General features: G+C 40.1%; 1 protein-coding gene and 1 long non-coding RNA gene across 3 annotated transcripts in view; both read left to right on the top strand.

Annotated features, from left to right (window-relative positions):
• gigyf1a (GRB10 interacting GYF protein 1a) overlaps window positions 1-14,230 on the top strand; it is a 29,675-nt gene extending 15,445 nt beyond the window's left edge. The window contains exons 5-25 of one of the 2 annotated variants that reach the window (XM_017710257.2): window positions 722-817; window positions 1,150-1,264; window positions 1,560-1,668; window positions 2,295-2,488; window positions 3,360-3,577; window positions 3,658-3,778; window positions 5,748-5,921; window positions 6,063-6,208; window positions 6,832-6,991; window positions 8,318-8,481; window positions 9,183-9,286; window positions 9,576-9,676; window positions 10,568-10,626; window positions 10,780-10,911; window positions 11,082-11,264; window positions 11,621-11,796; window positions 11,911-12,074; window positions 12,300-12,463; window positions 12,653-12,700; window positions 12,907-13,051; window positions 14,090-14,230. In XM_017710257.2, the coding sequence (XP_017565746.1) occupies window positions 722-817; window positions 1,150-1,264; window positions 1,560-1,668; window positions 2,295-2,488; window positions 3,360-3,577; window positions 3,658-3,778; window positions 5,748-5,921; window positions 6,063-6,208; window positions 6,832-6,991; window positions 8,318-8,481; window positions 9,183-9,286; window positions 9,576-9,676; window positions 10,568-10,626; window positions 10,780-10,911; window positions 11,082-11,264; window positions 11,621-11,796; window positions 11,911-12,074; window positions 12,300-12,463; window positions 12,653-12,700; window positions 12,907-13,051; window positions 14,090-14,157 (2,841 nt within the window). In that variant the 3' untranslated portion in view covers window positions 14,158-14,230. The remainder of the gene's footprint in view (window positions 1-721; window positions 818-1,149; window positions 1,265-1,559; window positions 1,669-2,294; window positions 2,489-3,359; window positions 3,578-3,657; window positions 3,779-5,747; window positions 5,922-6,062; window positions 6,209-6,831; window positions 6,992-8,317; window positions 8,482-9,182; window positions 9,287-9,575; window positions 9,677-10,567; window positions 10,627-10,779; window positions 10,912-11,081; window positions 11,265-11,620; window positions 11,797-11,910; window positions 12,075-12,299; window positions 12,464-12,652; window positions 12,701-12,906; window positions 13,052-14,089) is intronic. The other variant, XM_037534952.1, reaches the window with a different exon arrangement.
• A 951-nt stretch (window positions 14,231-15,181) lies between these two features.
• On the top strand, window positions 15,182-20,942 carry LOC119265970. The gene is made up of 2 exons (XR_005131796.1): window positions 15,182-17,911; window positions 19,233-20,942. It is a non-coding gene; the product is annotated as an uncharacterized LOC119265970 (long non-coding RNA).
• The last annotated feature ends 129 nt before the right edge of the window (window positions 20,943-21,071 follow it).

The raw sequence follows: 21,071 nt of genomic DNA, 5'->3' as shown, positions 1-21,071 counted from the left end.
ATGACAAGTATTGAAACAGAAAAAAACCTTAATGCCACTCACATAATTTACTAAATGTTTAGATGCCCACACAGAGAAAGGCCCTTTGCTGAAACACTTGAAAGTTTGTATAAAAGTGCTGACTTAAGCCCTATGTTGATGACTAGAATCATTATAAACTTAAGAGGAATCTGATTCTAGATCAGCACTTTGCTTCTATAAGAGCACTCTGTATAGATACAGTTGGTCCTGTAGCTATGTAGATATCTCTCTATTTGAACCTTTCTCATATCAACTCTGGCTATTTATATATTTACATATATCAGCGTTAAGTAGGAAAGCACTGACAAGAGGTCATAAATTTGAAATGTACAAGCCCTGGGACTTATTCCTCACAACCCACATGAATGTCCTGTAGATAAAGGCCTCCGCCTGTCTGTGATTTTTGCAGGCTTCCAGAATATTCATTCCCGTTCAGATGAGTTGGTTTGACTGAACACTCATGTTTCAGCATTCTTGGCATTCTGGAGCAGGCAGCGGACAACTGAATGGTCTTGTCCTATGTTGTAACATGTGCCAAAAATTGACCTGAGGGCTGTTTTAAATGTACATGTGTCAAACCAGATTTTAAATATAGGCAGCTCTGCTGTATTGTAGTGTCTTTGTCTGGGTGAGTGGGTGTTTTGAATTAATTGGCTCTGCTTGTTTTTCATTTTGTGTCTGTGTGTGTGTGTGTGTGTAGGTCCCAGAAGACATGCAGGATAAGGAGTTTGCTGCTATTCTGCAGGATGAGCCTCAGCAGCCTCTGGCGCTGGTGCCTCTAACCGAGGAGGAGCAGGTGAGAGACACATGCTTTGCATGTTTTTCTCTCACTGAGCAGTGATAGGGGAAGGTACAGGTTAGGTCAGATATGACCCAAAACACATTTATTTACCAAACACGTAAATCCCCAATAGTTATAGTGTACACAGATGACTCCTTTCTTGTAACTCCTTTCTTTCAATTTACTCATGCATTGTTTTCTGGTGTAAATAATGGGATTACATTCTGTGTTGTAACTGAGTACAAGAGCTGTACATGGATAGCAATGGGTTGTTTTCTTGGATTTATTCCTGTTTTAATTCTGTTCTTGGTTTTTAACCCTGTTTTTCTATCTCCCTTTATCTTCAGCGGAACTTCTCCATGTCTGTCAACAGTGTGGCTGTGCTGAGGCTCATGGGTAAAGGGGGTGGAGCCACCCCTACCGGCATTGCCCGTGGCAGAGGCAGCGTGAGAGGTGGCCGAGGTGAGCTGACCGAAGAGGCCGTTATTTACTGATTAACAGAGCAGGCAGTGAAATGATCAGTTTCTCTTGCCTGTCAGTTCAAGGGTCCGCTTTAAACAGTACATTACAGAAACATGTATTAACACACTAAACATGTGAATATTAGGCTAGGTTTTTCAGTAAGAAACTCTGACATACGCAGGAATTTATTACAGTTTCTGTAGAACATCGCCTAAGATATGGTAAATGTAAGCCATGAAGACATTTGCTGAACTGACTTTTATCAGACATCAAATATCTTTATATGTTTTTATAGGCAGAGGCAGAGGAGAAGGTGGATTCTACCAAAGAAGTACTGAAGACGGTGAAGTGGGTTTCAGTAGGAGCGTTAGAGAGATCCACCGTAGCCAGAGTTGGGATGACAGGTATAAAAATCACCCTTTCTGTGTACAGCTAACACAGGACACACCAGAGACTGAGAGACATGCTGTTTTTCTTTTAAATGACTTCATTTCAGTCTCTGAAAGCACATCTGTTTTTTTTTTTTTTTTTTTTTTTTTTTTTTTTGTTGTTTTTAGTGTCTCTCTGTCTATATGTCTCTGATTTACATTCACAAGGCTCTAGTGGCATGAAGGAAAAGAAGTCATTAAAAAAATTTCAGCATTAATATACGTACACAACTACTGTGTGTACAAACTCATGCACACAAACTTAAATATATGTGACTATGTCTATGTATGCACATTCTTCCATATTTGTCAGTATATGTTGTCCAGTAGTAGGCAGATTAGAAAATTTGCATTGGCCACTCAAGCCACTAAGCGACAGAATATTTTTTAACCACAACATGCTCAGGTAATGGTACCTAAAGCCTGAACTCAGCCACACTGCCCACTAATATAATATATATAATTTCATGATTTTGCCTTTTTCTTGGAAAGACTGAAACAAGATAAGTGAAAGATACTAAAGTTGGAGACAGGTAGTTAAAAAAACCTAAATTTCATTGGTCATAGTTTTGGCTGTTAATTTGTTATCTGTGTCTGTGCAGAGGTGAGCGACGTTTTGAGAAGCCCTTGCGTAGGGAAGGCCTACGAGTGGGCTTTGAAGAAGTGGGCTCTGGGGGGAGGAAGGAGTATATGCGCTCAGACAGCGACAACTGGCGCACACTCAGAGAAGAGCATGAGCAGGAGGATACGGGGGACATAGGGGGCAGCTGGAGACTGGCCGGTTCACGTCGTGATGGTATGCAAAATCAAACGCACATACGTATCTCACTTTTTTTTAATTAATTTTTTTTTTTTAAACATTACGCCAATACAAACATTTTAATAGTGTATCAGTAGTTCTCAGTTTCCACACACACAATTTCAGCTCCACTCATTGATTGACAGTCTTTCAGGCATGATGTAAACATTGCGTTTCCCACCAATAAATTGCCATTCAACCCACATGGAGTCGTAAATATTGAATAAGTTTAATATTAACGATTCACAATCTGGGTGGGACTAGACTGCAATTACATCGGAGGAGTAAAGTTCGGATTATAAACAACTTGCACCACAGGATGAATCTGGGAAGCACCCTAATATTGGAAGACGTTTTGTGAACGGATATTGGTTCTGCACAGGGGGTAGAAGGCTACTGTAGCTAACAATTAATTTGAGCTTATAGCTATAAATTAGCAAAATTTCTTGTCTTAATCATCACACAAGCTTCAAACAGTATAAAGTTCTTGAGTAATTTCGACCACATAAGCAAGCAGCATGTTGTTTGTATGATATAACCTACCATAACTTATCTACATTAGCATTGTAGATCAAGTGCAATTGGCTGATCGAATACATCTGGGGTGAATTGTTTAAGTTCAGGAATGCATTATACCTGGCTCTGTGTTGTACATTCACAGATAAAAATAAAAATACAGGGAGCAACATCTGTCTTCCACCCACTTCCACATCAGTATCAATTGCCTCCTGTAATGAGTACATATATTGCTCATTAGCATAAACACAGTAAGATGAAGTGGTGGTATTCTAAGAGTTAGAAGAAGCTTTGAAATTATAAATCGTTGTTAATTTCCTCTCATGTGTTCTCCTCATATTTATTCTTTAAGATGGTGGTCCTCGCTCGGCAGGTTGGCGTGAGCATAGTGAGGTTCGACGCAGAAAGTTTGACTTCGACTTCCGGGATGGAGGAAGTGAGGGAGGCAGGAGGAGGGCAGGAAGTGAAGGGGCAGAGGAAGAGAGAGATGGGTTGCCAGAGTGGTGCACTGATGAAGAGGATGGAGAGATGGGCACCTTTGACTCTTCCGGAGCCTTCATGTCAATCAAGGTATGTGTGTGTGTGTTGGTTGTTACAAGCCAAAAATAAATCTTTCTTAATGACTCACATAATTACATCTGACCATACAGAAAGGCTCCAAGGACCCTATCCCTGAGGAGGAGTATGAGTTTCAGGGGTTAGAAGATGAGGAAGAATGTAGTATGGATGGAGAGAGGAAAAACAGCAGTGGTGGAGAGAAACCTGAGAGAGGTAAGGAAGAAATCTTTATGTTTATGGCAGGTTCAATTTGGTCATTAAAGTACACTGCTCAAAAAAATAAAAGGAACACATCCTAGATCTGAATGAATGAAATATTCTCATTGAATACTTTGTTCTGTAGAAAGTTGAACGTGCTGACAACAAAATCACACAAAAATCATCAATGGAAATCAAATTTATTCACCAATGGAGGCCTGGATTCACAAACAAAACAAAATTAAAGTGGAAAAACACACTACAGGCTGATCCAACTTTGATGTGATGTCCTTAAAACAAGTCAAAATGAGGCTCAGTATTGTGTGTGTGGCCTCCGCGTGCCTGTATGACCTCCCTACAACGCCTGGGCATGCTCCTGATGAGGTGGCGGATGGTCTCCTGAGGGATCTCCTCCCAGACCTGGACTAAAGCATCCGCCAACTCCTGGACAGTCTGTGGCGCAACGTGGCGTTGGTGGATGGAGCGAGACATGAGGTTTAGCATTGTCCTGCATTAGGAGGAACCCAGGGCAAACCGCACCAGCATAGGGTCTCACAAGGGGTCTGAAGATCTCATCTCGGTACCTAATGGCAGTCAGGCTACCTCTGGCGAGCACATGGAGGGCTGTGTGGCCCTCCAAAGAAATGCCACCCCACACCATTACTGACCCACTGCCAAACCGGTCATGCTGAAGGATGTTGCAGGCAGCAGATCGGTCTCCACGGCGTCTCCAGACTGTCACGTCTGTTACATGTGCTCAGTGTGAACCTGCTTTCATCTGTGAAGAGCACAGGGCGCCAGTGGCAAATTTGCCAATCCTGGTGTTCTCTGTCAAATGTCAAGTGTCCTGCACAGTGTTGGGCTGTGAGCACAACCCCCATCTGTGGATGTCGGGCCCTCATACCATCCTCATGGAGTCGGTTTCTCACCGTTGGTGCAGACACATGCACATTTGTGGCCTGCTGGAGGTCATTTTGCAGGGCTCTGGCAGTGCTCCTCCTGTTCCTCCTTGCACAAAGGCAGAGGTAGCAGTTCTGCTGCTGGGTTGTTGCCCTCCTACGGCCTCCTCCACGTCTCCCGGTGTACTGGTCGGTCTCCTGGTAGTGCCTCCAGCCTCTGGACACTACGCTGACAGACACAGCAAACCTTCTTGCCACAGCTCGCATTGATGTGCCATCCTGGATGAGCTGCACTACCTGAGCCACTTGTGTGGGTTGTAGAGTCCGTCTCAAAGTGACCAAAACATCAGCCAGAAAGCATCGGTACTGAGAAGTGGTCTGTGGTCCCCACCTGCAGAACCACTCCTTTATTGAGTGTGTCTTGATAATTGCCAATAATTTCCACCTGTTGTCTATTCCATTTACACAACAGCTGTGAAATTGATTGTCAATCACTTGGAGTTATATTGTGTTGTTTAAGTGTTCCCTTTATTTTTTTGAGCAGTGTATTACATTTGGCATCATTTTTGCTAAATTAGAGAAGCTGCTGCACAATTGTTTCCATACCAAAAGTTTATATTATTTGGTTCTATTTAAATGTAGTGAATCTAACTGTTTTGCTTGGTATTTTAAATTTACTTTCATTGTTAATTATTATTGTTAAAGAGTTCTTATTACTAATGATATAATATTAAATAAATATTTAAGTTTTATATATTTAATATTTATACAAATGTTTATATGTTCATGAGAAGTAAGTACACCCCATCAATCTATACACATACCTGTGCATATCTTTTAGAGAATATTTGAGGTAAAATTTTTTTAATTGTGTAAAAGCTAGTTAGTTGGTACCAGTGGTCTGTTTTGGTGCTCAGTACCAGCAGATATTTAAGGACGGTATTAGTACATCCTTGGTTTCATCTGTGAAGCATCATATTTCTCTCCCTAAACACTTTAAATTTAAGTTGCTGTCAATGCCTGCGATGCATTAATTGTCATTGCAGTTTTTTATGCCCATTTTTGCTCTCTTTTTCTCTGATTAGGTGAGACTGACTCTGCAGCTGGGACTGAGATTGAGGTGAAGTCTCTTCCTCCCTCCTCTCCTCCTTCTGTTTCTCTCTCCCCTGCTCAGTCCGAGCCTGTGCCTGCTGCTGTCCCTGCTGGCCTGGAGGAGCCTCAGCCTGCCCCTACCATGCCCAGTAAGATGCCAAGTGAAGGTAAACAACCTTTCTTTTGTTAATTCTTCTTATGTACCTCTTGACCTCCTGCTCTTGGAGAGCAGAGTTGTATTAATTTCATTTCTTTATTTATTTTTATTTTGTAATTTAATTTAATTAATTAATTTATTTATTTTGTAGTGTTATCAGAGCCCCTGTCCGAGCTGAGCCCCAGTGCCTCCTCCAGTCTGCCTTCATCCCCTCCCTCTTCTTCCTCTGCTGCTACTGACCTCCCGCCATCGGGGGGTGACCCTGAGGATGATGAGGGCATGAAGCACCTGCAGCAGGTAGCAAAAAAGCCCTAATATCCTGTGAAGTTTGGTTAGTGTTGTTAAACCCCGATACGTCAGTATATGATGAGAAAGTGTCATTGTATCACAACCGTGTATCTGCATTTTTTTTCTCAATTTTTCTGCATCATTTGAGCACATGAACAGTCTTTTACATTGTGATTTTATGATGAGTGGACCAATAGATATTGCCTGTGATAAAATCTTATATTAGCATTAAACATTATATTAACATTAAAATATTTGCCAGTAAAGTTACCACTTTTGAGAGAAACTGTTTTGATAGGACATGGATGAAATGCTGTAGCAGATGTCTTCAAAACTGGACCTTAAATCTTATTTCTGGTCAAGTATTTCACTCCTGGTCCTGGAGCTCTTCCATCCTGGAGAGGTCAGATTCAACACACCTGGCTTACATAGTCAGATGGCGCTCAAGGCTTTCGTTACCTGGATCATTAAGATTGGAGCCATCTAGTGTCATGCCAATGTCTGAAAAATCTGTGACTGGAAACTGGATTAAAGGCCCATGTTTGAAGATATACTGTCCTATACTGCAGTCTGTTGCGCTGCCTGTTGATGCATATTTCTGTTTGATGGATGAAAATGTCACATGTACACAGGAGGCAGAGAAGATGGTGGCAGCGCTTCAGGACACATCTCTGGAGGAGGAATGTTTCACCCAGACGCTGCAGGAGAACAGAAACACTGCTGCTGCCCTGCCTCTCTCCCATGACTCCGCTATGAAGTGGTTCTACAAAGACCCGCAGGGAGAAATCCAGGGTAAGCAAACAGATATGTACGTGCACCATCAAGCATGAAGTGGTTCTGCTAATACCTGCAGGGTGAGATCTGTGGCACATGTAAATACACAGATGAAGCAAGTGACAACTACAAAGAGAGATTCACAAATACTGTATGTATTTGTGAATGCATATTTGATTTTGAGTGCATGTGACACCACTTCATGCTTCCTTACTGGAGCAGTTTAGCAAAAAATCTATTTGTAACTTTATTTCATCCAACTTGTAGTCAGCCAAGGCTTGGTATCACCATGGGTACCACCAGTTAGCATTAAGGATCCATTGTGACCGATACTGGCCTGATACTGTGCTTGTTTACTCATACTCATAAAAATTCACAGATATCAACATTCTGATACCTACAGATGTGAAATAAGCCGATTGTACGCTGCTACTCTAATGTACAAATGCAGTGAAGTAGACCCTGTTCACACAGCGATGTGCTACTGACTCTGTCACAGTCGGACACAAAGCCATCAGTCACTTTAAACATTCGACCTTGGCAGATTCCCATCAGACCCACACTCTGTTATTTATTTATTTATTTATTTATTTATTCATTCATTCATTCATTCATTCATTCTCTCCTTCCAGCATGGTCGAGCGTTTTCATGTGAAAATGTAAATTGTGCGCTTTGTCCGTACCTGGTGCTCTGTTCAAAAGTACAGTGTGAGTCACCAAAGTACAAAATTTCTGAAAACACACAATGTATGCCTAGTTTTAGGACATTCAGCTACAGCTCAGCCAGCCAATCAAAATATGCTGAGGAGACATAAAACTCAACAACTGAGCTCCTTAGATGCCTTAGCCTCAGGTGTGATTCCTGTGGTCACTGTGCTATAGAGAGGCTGTTGTTGAAAGACACAGGTCAGGAGTAAAGCTACAACTATACAGAAGCACTTTTCTAATGTGGATTAAAACCCACTCTTCTCCATTGCAGTGCTACTCAGTCCAAGGTAGCGTTACATAATATAGCATAGCTAGCTAAGGCAAGGTTACTGTGCATGGTATTGGAATTGATATTGGAGAGTCTTTAAAAATATACTCTGTCTATAAAATTGTATCTCTGCATCCATAGTTAGCACAGTGTAAACTTCATGATTCAGTCATTGTACATGTTTCAAGCCATATATAATTGTTGGGTAATCTCAAAATGCCTGCCATTGTCTTTTCTGACACTGTATGCTGTATTATACAATACGGGATTGGTAGGATTGGCATGGTAGGATTGGCATGGGATTGGTAGGAGAGAGGGAAAGGTCATTATGTGGTACATGTTTTCATTTTGTCTCTAATTTCCTGCAGGCCCCTTCACTACAGTGGAGATGTGTGAGTGGTTCCAGGCAGGCTACTTCAGCATGTCTCTGTTGGTGAAGCGTGGCTGTGATGAAGGCTTCCAGCCTCTGGGGGATGTCATTAAGATGTGGGGGCGTGTGCCTTTTGCCCCCGGACCCTCCCCGCCTCCACTGGTTAGTATCATGCTCACACACATCTGAAAACATCTTTTCTTTCAACCACGCAAAAAAAGTCATATTCAGCATTCAAATTAATTTTGAATTAAATTTGGTGAAAAATCTGATTTACAATGCTTTCTACTAGATGTAGTTGATCAGCTAAGACATGTTCGATGTACAGTTTTGCTCCACAGTGTTGAGCTAAGTCATTAATGTTGCTAACAAACACACGTCAGTAGTCTCCTAAATCTCTGCGTAAATACAGGTGTTGTGCCAAGTTTGCACACATGCATGCCATGTAGGACTATGGACAAACTGTTATGTATGTATGATTCCTTTTTATAAACTAATGTTATTAGTTAATTTTTTAACCAAATACATGATTAAAAATAGAAACCAAAATTGCTGATGTTGTGTAGCATTCATATGCCTACATGTGAAGTGATGGTGGAATTTGGCACAGTGCTATACTTCGCAGCAGTACAAAACTAAAGACGAAAAAATTTGCACAGCAATCATGTTTCGACTGGTCAGCTACATCTGTGCTAGATGAAAAATTGCCAATTTCTTAAATAAAGCTACCTTAAAAATCATCACCGGTTTAACTGTACATAAATTGTTCTAGCTTCTTGTGAAATCCTATTCATGTTCTGGCTAGATGTGATCCAGGTGAATTGCTGGACTTTATGAAATAATGTGTGTTTACTTGCTCTCAGTGTAACCTGGATCAGGAGAGGCTGAAGAAGCAGCAGGAATTAGCTGCCGCTGCAGCCCTCTACCAGCAACTACAGCAACAGCAGCTATTTCAGCTCATTAACAGGTGGGTGGATGGGCACACATGTTTCTGTTCAGTTTATTGGTGCCTGTTGTAAACAGCATTGTTCAATGTTCTACCTTATCTCTCTAGCCCTTATCTATTTGTGTCTGTTGATGTTGATATTAAGTAGGTTGGTCTCTGAGGTATCTGCAGATTTGCTTTGTTGCCATGTGTGGCCTTTCCAGTTGTACAATATGTAACAACTTGTTGCATATTTGCTTTATCGTTCTGCTTATCTGTGTGTGTGTGTGTGTGTGTGTGTGTGTGTGTGTGTGTGTGTGTTTGAGAATAGGTGCGGAGAGCAGGGTATGATGCCTTCGATGAACAGGTCGATGTCAGTGCCAGATACAGGGTCCATGTGGGACATGCATACCTCAGCTTCACAGCCAACAGGTAAATGAGCATACAAGTTATGTTGCTATGATAGAATTTGTGATTGTTTGGCTCTCCTTCAAGTACACCTTTTAAAGTTTTTGGGAGACTACACTGGACAGAGCTAACAACAGATATCTGGCTATATCAAGCAGCAAACTAACAAAAGCAATAGCAAAGTCAAAAAACTCCACAAGAATCCACTCTGCTGTAACAACAGTCTGCAAGGTGCATGGCCAAGAGCCAGGGAACTACAATTATAGAGGAGTTGGAACAGTTGCCTGTGTATATAATGTATACGCTCATAGGAACATGGAGCCAGTTCTCCTCTCACTGAGTATTAGTGATAAATCAGAAACTGCAATCACTCTACTGAGATCAGGTTCATGTGAATAAAGTTATTGAATTATTGAAAGCAATAAATACAATCTGATTAAGCTATGAGCTAATTAAGCTCATAAGATACAAGAAAACAGCAGTTAATTGTTTTAATTGTTTAACAGCCCTAATGTTTGTTTTGGGGGCAGTCGTGGGCTGGAGGTTACAGAATCAGCCTTTTGACCAGAAGGTCACTGGTTCGATCCTCTGAACCGACAGGGTGTGACTGAAGTGCCCTTGAGCAAGGCACCTAACCCCCAACTGCTCCCCTTGTACTGTGGATAAGACTGCCACTGCTCTGGTCAAGTGTGCTCACTGCCCCTAGTGTGTGTGCTTTCACTAGTGTGTATGTGGGTGTTTCGTTATGCAGATGTATTACATGCGGATGTGAATTTCCCCGGGATTAATAAACTATTTTTTACACATTACATGTGGCTTATTTTTTTAAATGACTGAGATGCATAATTTGTCATAGAAAAATTTTCATTTCCACAATTTAATATCTCTCACTGTCACTTTCTCCTTCTCTCTCAGGTGGTGAGGCCAGTATATGGGACTTAACTCAGGGTCCAACTCTTGAACAGCTTCAGAAGGTGAGTGCAGCACCTCCTGTTGTGATTGAAATGCACCACATGAATGTAATGGTGATCAGGGTGTTATCTTGCATATGAACTTTTAAGTGTATGACTTGGTTAACTCCCTGTGTGTGTTTTGTATGTGTGCATGTATGCTGGTATGTGGTTCAGCTCCAGGAGAGAAGAGAGGCTGAACTCAGGGCTAAGAGGGAGGAAGAAGAGAGAAAAAGAAGGGATGAAAAGAGGAGGCAGCAGGAGGAACAAAAGAGAAGGGAGGAAGAGGAACTCTTCAGACGCAAACAGGTGTGTTTGTGTTAGTAGTGCAAGACAAGTGTTGTATTTGCAAAAAAAAAATTTGTTGTTGTTTAAAAGTTCGTGTTATTGAGTAATTTCACCCACCCAAGAGCTGTTGCTTTGCATGCATGCATGCTTATGAGTTTGGTCTTATGGTCTGTGTTTTCTTCCTATGACAGGAGCTGCTGATGAAGCTGCTCCAGCAGGCTCCGCGTCAGGGGGGCGCTGGCTCGGGGTCGGGCTGGAGTGGCAACCCCATGTCCGGACTGGCGAAGCAGGGAAAGCCCCATAACCTGCTGGAACTCCAACAGGAGGCTGAAAGGCTCTACAAACAGCAGCACAGAGCCCAGCAACAGCAGAGGGTAAAAAAAAAATCATTCACACTTCTCAGTGTTGCTGTATTATTGCTATTGCTACTATATTTAAATCTACAGAAAATTTTAGGGTTGCAGATATAATGATAAAAAATACATTATTGCTGTTGTTTCAAATCTCCAAATTGATATAAAGGACACTTTATTTAAGTAATATTAGGCTATTGTATTGGTATGTTCATGTTCCCAAATGGTCTCGCAGAGCAATTGATGTTTTCGGGCAAAGAAATTGGTTTTGTTTGAAATTGAAGTTTTGATATGACAGCAATGAAATGTAAAATATTTTGTATCTAGAGATTTTTACATGCACATTTTGATGTTATGTCTTCTCTCCCTCTGTTTAGTGGGGTGCTGAAGGTGTGGGGGCACTCTGGGGGTCTGGAGCCTTGGAGGGCAAGGCGGCAGGTGGCAGTAGTCCTTCAGGAGGCAGCATGGGCATCTGGGATGAGGCCCTAAAGAACCAGAGTGCCCTTCGCAACAGCATGGGTCTGAAGAACAGCCGCAGCAGCCCCTCACTCAGGTACGTTGGCAAATTCATCCAAATTTACTGAGCTCTCTAGACTGTGTCAGCGTGTTCAATCCTAGGATGTGTCTGCCACATTTAGTTTTCTCTCTCTTTTTATGTCTTTGGTAGTGATCAGTACATGATGATAAATCGCCGTAAACGGACTGAGGAAGAGGAGCGCTTGCTGAAGCTCTTGCAGGGGATGAAGGCTCAGGATGGCTTCACCACGTGGTGTGAGCAGATGCTGCATGCGCTGAACACCTCAGCCAACAACTCTTCCTCCTCCCAGGACGGTAAAAGACATTATTAGTTTGTCATTACTTTGTTTTAGTTCTTTGAGACACATTTTCCACAGAGCCTGGTCCTGATGGTTAGCAGTAGAAGCTGGCTAATGTTCAGTTTGCGTTGGACAGCTCAGTCACTTTGTTTTATAGCACATTAGTGAGTAGAGAGTCCATCACACTTTCCCACTTTGCGGGGATGTTTCATTATATTTTTGTGTTCTTGGTTCTGGATAGTGGCCACTATTGTGGCATACTTGAAGGAGGTGGAGTCGCCGTATGAGGTGCTGGACTTTATCCGCCACTACCTGGGCGACACCGTGGAAGCCAAAGAATTCGCCAAGCAGTTCCTGGAGCGCCGTGCCAAACAGAAAGCCAACCATCAGAGACAGCAGCAGCAGGTGTGTGTCTGAGAATTTTTATTTTATTACTTAAATTTTCATTTATTTATTTATTTATTTATTTATTAATTACATTTTATTTTTTGAAATACGAATTTTGTATTTTTTAAAGATGTTTGTTCATTGCAAACAACATGTTAAACTTTTTACATGTCAGTTTACTGTTCTGCTTTTTTCTCTTTTTGCCAGCTTTCTAAAGAGGTGGCTGGGCTGACCATGAACAGCTTCCCTCTGCAGGTAAAAATAGACAGCTGCTACTCATTTTTACTTCCAAGACTCAGAAATCCAAAATAGGACAGCTGTGCTATTTTACTTGGTAGCATCATAGTAATAGGCATACACACATGTATAAAATATGGTATGATTAGTACCTGCTATGAGTGCCCAGTACAACAATTTGACTGTAATGAAGGGTGCCATTTTTTTTTTCATATTCTCTTTAGGATTCCATGAGGGGAATGAATCCCACAGCTCTGCAGTCAATGTTCCAGTCAGTGCATTCTGGGAAGGGGGGAATGGGCTATGACCAGGCGGGTAAACTTAAGAAGAAACAGCCCATGATCCTGCACTCTGACCCAAGCATCTTAGGTACACGGTCTCACTCGCTGTCTCATTCCAACTTTTCTGTCACTTCCTCCTGCTGTGACTAGTGTCTTTTCTGTTTTTATCTCGCTCAATTTCTCTCTCTTTGTTGTGGTTTTCTGGCTTTTCTCTGGAGTCATAACTTTAGAAGAGAGGGGGAGAAAAAATACTAGCTTGGGCATCAGTATTTGTGACATTAAAATTTAATGCGTTATAAACATTATTATAAAAATTATTAGTGCCAAAAAAAATGTTTAATTCAGTTTACTTTTTTGTTATTATGATTCCACATCATCCGTAGTTACACAAGGCTGAAGTTAGCTTCCTGTTTGCCAGCTTTTTATTCGAGTTATTCAGCTGCTGTTGATGTCTTGTACAAATACAACTTCTAAATAGTTCTAATAATGGCTCACTTAATAAAATAAAAATGTATTGTTACTTGATAAGTTATTATAATTTTAATTCTTTATTGATATCACAGTTTATTGGTACCTTCATATTATTAAATGTTACTTTTATGATTATTATTTAATTATCGCATTTGATATATACTGTACAGCTTCAGTCCGAGTCCTGTGTAAATGAGTGTCTCCCTCAGTGTATTCGCAAGTTTAAATAAAGGTTGAATGATTGAAAACCGAAGTTCTTTCTAGCTACTGCTATGGTGAATTTAAGTACATCACGCCTAAAGTATTGTTTATAAGCAAAACGCAGCACTGATGTCGCAATATCAGCGATTTTGCTAACATTACCCCCGGAGGACACCTTTGGCAGACCATGTTAGACAAAGCTTGCAGTAGACCTGTGGTACAGTAAATAAACAGAATTTTAGGAACACTGTTCAACTTATTTTTTTATATTTCAAAAAAGGTTTTTCTTTAGGGCCACATTCAAGCATCAAACAAATGTGATTAATCCCAATTCACTATGCAAAGTAATGAGATAAATCTTTGTACACAGTAAGGAGCGGCTGGCACTTTCAAATGGTGTAAAAATAATGAATGCCTGGTACCACCTGTATTCTCTCTGTTTTTGTGTCTGTAGGGTACTCATTCCATGGTGCAGGGGATCGGATGAGCCTGAGCGAGATGGAGATGGTGGAGGATTACTGAATCCACAGCAATAGCTACCTGAGGCCTTTTATTCGCGGGTCCAACTAATCAGACTCCGCAAGTCCAATGTGCACTGCTGGGGATTGGGGGGTGGGCGGGTGGGAGTTAGAGCCAGGATAATTGGAGAGAGGTATGTTTTTGGGGGTGGAGGGGAGAATGAAGTGAGAATGTAGTTTTGTTCTAATGGGGTGAGCAGTGGTGCTCCTGCACCCCTTATTACACAGCTTCAGGCTCCCCCCAACAAAGCCCCCAAAACGTGAGGTGGTATGGTCAGGAAAAGGGTAATGTTTTTTGGGGGTGGTTAAACTTCTGGCACTTAAAATAATAAGCACCTTACTCAAACTAATGCACTTTATGAAGGCAGGATGTGGATAGGGTTTGGTTGTGTTTTTTTTTATTTTTATTTTTTTATTTTTATATATATATATATATATATATATATATATATATATATATATATATATATATATATATATATATATATATATATATATATATAAATATATAAATTAAAAGAAGGTTTTACATGTATAGATATGTGGTGTGGATTCTGAAATATTCCCACATAAATATGTGTGTAGAATTAGAACTGGACACAGAGGCAGCGGTGGTTAGAGATCATGGGGGACCGTCCTGTTTGTTCAAACCGTATCAGAGGAAAAAAGAAAACAAATCTCTCTTCAAAGACAAACACTGTTTTTGTTTTTTTGTTTTTTTTTCTTAGGTTTTTTATTATTAAAAAAAAAGTTTCTATAAAAAAAGTAAAGCTATATAAAATAAATTTTTCGATCATAAAACTTGAATATTTGCACTTGTATAAAAAAGAGAAAAACAACAAAAAAATGCGTTAGAGATATGTAATAGAGATTAATATTTTTGTCTGAGTGAGCGAGTGCGTGTATTAAAACCAGAACGTAAGTGTTTGTACAAAGCATACCAGTCTGCACAATTTTTTTTTTTTTTTCCTTTTTCTTTTCTTTTCTTTTTTTTTTTTTTTTGGGTGGGGGTGGGGGGGAGACCTTTGCTTACCAAGATACCAAGACATATGAAACAACACAAGGCCATTTTGTGATATTTCAAGTGAATTAGAAGTTTGTATTTCATGAGCAGAATGTGTGGTGAGTGTGTGTGCACGTGCAAAAGTGTGCATGTATATGTGAGTGTATGTGCGTGTGTGTGTGTGTGTGAGCGAGTTTTGTAGCTCTGCAGCATATTTGTGTATTTGACTGAGGGGGACAGTGGGCAATGGCACAACACATCCTTTCTTTTGTCACTTTCTCATCCCCTGACAGACGTGAAAGCTCTAGATGCAACCTGAAAAGCTTTAGCTTCTTTTACACTTACCAGCGCTCTGCATGCAAGTTTTTTTCCCCTTATTCCCCTCATCACCACCTAAATCTGTGCCTCTAGGAGGCTGATGGGCCAAGTACTGAGGGTTATGTCTGCATTCGGGTGTTTGCGTGCGTGAGAATATGTTTCTGTCCACACATGTGCCTAAGAACCTAAAAGGGCGAATGGTTGGAGTTCATTGCTGCCATTGAGACATTATTTTTTTTTTGGAAGTCTGTGTGTGTGTCTGTGTGTGTGTGTGTGTGTGTGTTTCGATGAAGATGCTTCGACACACTTCCTGTGCTTATAAACAAAGAGCTTTGTGCATTGCGCACTTCATTCTCTCTAGTTATTCTAGTGTAGCCTGGGGATGGTCCATTTGAGAGGATTGTCCAGTTTCGTTTTTCGGGGATGTGGCTCGCATTGCCTTGTTGTCCACTCTCTTACTCCTGAGTGAGTGACTGGCTTAAAAAAAAAAAAAAAAAATCCCATCAAACTGTGCAAGTGCACACAGCCGTGCACAAAATGTTCATATAATGTTACTTGTTTGTTGTTGTTGTTGTTGTTGTTGTTGTTGTTGTTGATGTTGATGTTGATGATGATGACTTTTTTTGTTATTGCAAATATGAATCTATGATATACACATATACACACAAAGTTAAAAAGTATTTGGACTACAAAAGAGCACTTGGGGCTGCTACTTTTTTTGTTTTTTTGAAATGATTTTCCTTTAGGTTTTAGTTTCATTGCCACCATGTGAAGTGTGTTTCCTTCTTAAGAAAACATTGAATGTATTCCAAAAAAAAGGTGAAAAAAAAGATTTTTTTTTTTATTCAATGCAAAAATGGAAGTGTAGTTGGACGTTGGAATGGAGAGGAAAATGTCTTTTTCTTCAAAAGCCTGTTCAGCAAGCAGATGGACAAAGTCAAAATGACTACCGCTAGAACACACTGCCTCTACAATCCTGTTCATACAGACATTGACTATGAAAATGAAAAAGAAAAAAATCTATTCCATACTGGAGTTTTGGTTGTTTACAAAAACACTTTTGACATTTGTGGGTGCATTTTTCCTTTTCTTCAGGGGGGGATGGGGGGTGGGGTGGAGAAATGTCACTCAATTCAGAACCATTAGGAGGAGTGGGGCTGTAGTAATCACATGGTGACGAGCTCCTCCCTCTTGTAGTGAAATGGGTGTGGCGTACACAATGATTGTGTCTCCATCCTTTGCAACTTTGGCAAGATGATATTGGGACAAGGAGTTATCACAAAGCTGACCGTATTTTGTTTACTGAATTTGTTTTTGTTTACTTTTTTGGCCTAATTTTCCTTTACGGTGGGTTTAAAATGCTTTATCCAGAGAAAAGAAATGGTTCATGTTTCTGGAAGAGAAAGCAAAATCAAAAAAAACAAAAAAACAGCACAGACCATTTTTCGGTACTTTGAAATGCACGAAGACAACTGTTTAAGGCATCGCTTTAACAATTTTCTTCCCCAGCATATCTAGAACTGGCCTCTAGATTTTTTTTTTTCTTTAAAAAATAAAAAAAAAAAGGAAAAAAAAAAGAACAGAAAGATGGACCTATCTGTGGAGTACTGGAGCATTACCGATGTGACCGGAACAAATGAGGGATGTATATATGTATGACCTCAGCTCTGCCATCACAGTCTGTGGATCGTAAATGGCCTTTCTGTTTCCACATGGGCGATGGGAGCATCATGGCAGTTGACTTTATAAAGAAAACAAAAGAACTAAGCCTGCCTCGATGCTCTCACTATGCACTTTTCACATACTTAAAACTGTGAGGACCCTGTGTGGACGTAAAGAGGAAGAAGTGGGGCGCTGTTAGGCACTTCAAATCTAACTGAAGCCCCTGCATTAAGAATATAAACTAGCAAGACAGCAAAAACAGTAGTACATCTCTTTTTCACTCCTGTGTACATGTACATAGATACTGCTGTTTTGTTTTTGTTTTGTATTTTTTTTTTCTCCACGGACTCTCAGCCATTCTTGGGACTGAACTTAAGCTTGATTACACGCCAATGAAGGAGGCTAAAGAGACATCAGATACTCTGAATGTTGAGGAATGAAAGCTCAGCTCCTTGTTTGGAATTGTGAACTACACAAACTCCAGCCGTTCAGAGATTTCTCACTTAAAGACACAGAGCTGTCTTAAAGTTGATGAACTGCTTGATTCTGGGTGCTAGTTGACAAACACACAAAAAAAGATTTCATCGGAGGCTGGAGTTGAAAGTAAAATTCTGGAAATTGTTCCCCTTAAATGGTCAAGATATGGACTTGGAAGAGGACTAGAGGAAGAATGGTTGAGATGATGAAACTAGTTATAATGACTGCCTGCTGCACCGCTGTGGATTAATTTCAGCACAGAGTCGCCTGTGACTGCATCGACAGGACTATCCATTTGGTAATGATTGCATGTATTAGCTTATTCATTTATGCCACACATCTGAGAACTTTTATACGGATACTCATAATCACAGTTCTGGCAACCTCACATCATGCATGGTATTTTATGTTTTGTCTCATCTGGCACCTGATACCACTCATTAACTAAATAAAAAAGCTAAATAAGCTCCTCGTGAGCTAAGGCAGGTCTGTAGAGCATGGGAGTGGAAACCCCTGACCAGATCCCTATATGTCGTATAAAAATGTTAACACTTCTTCTTGTACTTGGAAAAGAATTTGAATTTCCTTTACTTCCTTTACTTGAAATGTGCTTAACATGGAAGCCAGTGGGCAGTGGCTAGTGATGGGGCAAGGATTTCTGAAGCTTAAAACTGGACCCATCAATTTAAAAAAAAAAAAAAATGGGACTCGCACACCAGCGCTGCTTGCTGGTCAAATTGCTGCATTGCAAAAACCCATTTTTAAGCAAATGTTTTTCATTTCATTATTGTCATCGTATTATCATATTTTGCCTTATAGTGTAATCGTTTATATGAAATGTAGCTTCATGTTTGTTTTTTAATCACCTATGTACTGTATATTGTCGCAGAATGTTTGAGCAACTGAATATTAGTGGGAGGTTTAGATGTTTTTAGTGATGAAAATGTAAGACCTTTTACTCACACTTAGATGTTGGTGGGACAGTAACATGTCAGGTGCTCTACTCAAAACTTGGGGCTGCTTGAATCATAATTTATTACCTAAATTATGACTACTGATTCAGTAGATGTTGAACATTTTGGACCTGTTTCATGTGGAAATGTTGAACATTGGACCTGTTAAACCACAAAGCTGGGAATACACATCTCAAAACACTGATTAAACCGAGGTGTCTCAAAAGCTTTTGAATCTCAAATCACTCTTTCAAGAACGAGCAGTTGCTGATTGTGCCCTATGCAATATAATATAGCACTTACGACAACCATCAAAGGTTTTACTAAATGTTATAAAGTTTTATCCAGGTTTCAAACACTGGGACAAAACTGGGTTATTACAAACCTAAGGGCTTAGTACAAACATAAGGGCTTCATTTACAAATGCCTTTTGACGGTAGAATTTTTCATTCATGTTTATTGATGGTTTCTGCAGCTGCCCACTGTTTTCTATTGTAATTTTGCTTTGAGTCAAGTTTTTCTGTTCTGTTCTTTTCCATGTAGAAGGAAACATTGTCAAAAATATTATCCAGAGCATTCCTTGAAGGTGTTGTTTCCCTTCTTCATTTCTGTAGTTTTTTTTTTTTTTTCCCCCTCATGACTTTTTTTTTTTTTTTCTTTCCCTAGACCAGTGTTCCAGAGCTTCTGAAGAGGATGTTGACCAGCTGTGTTTCTCTCTCTCTCTCTCTCTCTCTCTCTCTCTCTCGAAGATTTACAAGGAAGACCACTGTTACATGTCTGTAGATGAGGAGGGTTACTCGCTCTTCTACCATGGCACTACTTTCCAGGAACAGCTGCTGAATGAAAACAGGAAGATGGGCTTTTCGAGAGGTGTCTTAAAGACGACAGAAGACTCTGGATACTGGAACTGTGGTAGTTAAAACCTGTACAGACTAGTAAACCACCCATACGGCCAGGCCCTACTGCATACATGGCCAGGCATGTTCAGCACACATGCAGCACGATCATCAAATACTATCTCACACACAAAGCAACTTGCATCAACTGCTGTCTTGACTGAACCTTATTCAAACACAAGCAACTACAAATATAATACAGAGACTCCGTACCCATGGCAAGTGGCTGCCTTGTAAACTGTGTATACATGACTTCTGCTTTTTCTTTTTTCTATTGGGTGTGGTGATTTTTTTTTTTTTTTTTTTTTTTTTTTTTTTTTTTTTTTCCTTTCTTTTGACATGCCTTAACTGTACAGACAAGCCTGTACTTAAAGATGGAAAAATGTGTTGACCATGCTTAGTTCAATACTCTTTTACTTCAACACTGAACTAAAAGGTTATTTTATGAATTCTTCGTCAAAAGCTTTTGAGTGATGCGCATCTGGAAAACGAACCCCATTTGAGCGCTAAATTTAACTTATGTAAAGACCTGCTGCATCAGGTTTACTCAATCTGGCAAGTTGTGACCCTGAAGACCATGTGACATGGCATTGCACCACAGCAGAACCATATGTGTCCTTTTAAAAATGTGTATTGGAATTGATCAGATTATGCGGTATAATTAACTCTAGAGGCCCTTAAGCCTAATTGTACTTTTTCACTCCTGTGGAAGTAAGTACAAGTATTTTCAGTTGTGTAACAAGCTTTCGAGGATGCAGGTTTTTAGTGTGGCAGTTCCCTTAAGCAGAAGTGTACTATGTTTCTGTAGCTGATCACGTGGGACTGTCTGCTTTTTAAATTCTCTCTAAGTCAGACATTTGGTTGTGGATTTGATAATAGGGCTCATAGGCATACAGCCCCCTTTTACTGTGGCAAAATAATTGAACCAGGCAGTTTAACAATGATGGTAATAGAGAATATCAGATTATCAGGAGTGAGTGGTCCTATTAGTTACCACAGATTACTTACATGTTCTACAAGAAGAAAGATGCAGGTCTTTCCCAGACCATGTGATCCCCATGTTGACTATGGGCTTTATAAGAATGTGAACAAAACCTGTTATCCAAACCATACACCAAGTAACGATAGTGACTGTAGTCTGGAGTTTCCCAAATGCATTTCATGTCTTTTTTTTTTTTTTTTTTTAATGTACAAAGGGAGAAGTTAAAATCAGTATTGAATCTCCTATCTTCATGCCACTCGCATGTTAAGGCATAACTTTAGTGGAGATGAGACAATGTTCATTTGCCTTTTCATTGTTACCTGTCGGCTTAGCCCTGTAGCTAAACTTTTAAACGAGTCTAATATAACTTTTTGAAATCATATTGAAAATGTTAGCGACAAAGTAATAATGTCCTGATTAATCAGAGTGTAAATAGTTTGGAGTTTTTGTTTGTTTGAAAAAGACGAAAAATACTAAATAAACGCTTATTATTAAGGACATTTGACTTGGTTGCTTGGATCTTTTATCAGAAGTAGTGTTACAGTAGTTGTCAGTTCATAGGCACCTGCTTAAGTGCTCATCCAGTTTCTTCCCAAATCAAGGATATTAATTGGGAGTTTGTCCACC

The sequence above is a fragment of the Pygocentrus nattereri genome, chromosome 2 (assembly GCF_015220715.1).
Source record: "Pygocentrus nattereri isolate fPygNat1 chromosome 2, fPygNat1.pri, whole genome shotgun sequence".
Classification (NCBI taxonomy): Eukaryota; Metazoa; Chordata; class Actinopteri; order Characiformes; family Serrasalmidae; genus Pygocentrus; species Pygocentrus nattereri.
The sequence above is the reverse complement of the archived record's forward strand: the minus strand, read 5'-3'. Positions and strand labels throughout refer to the sequence as shown.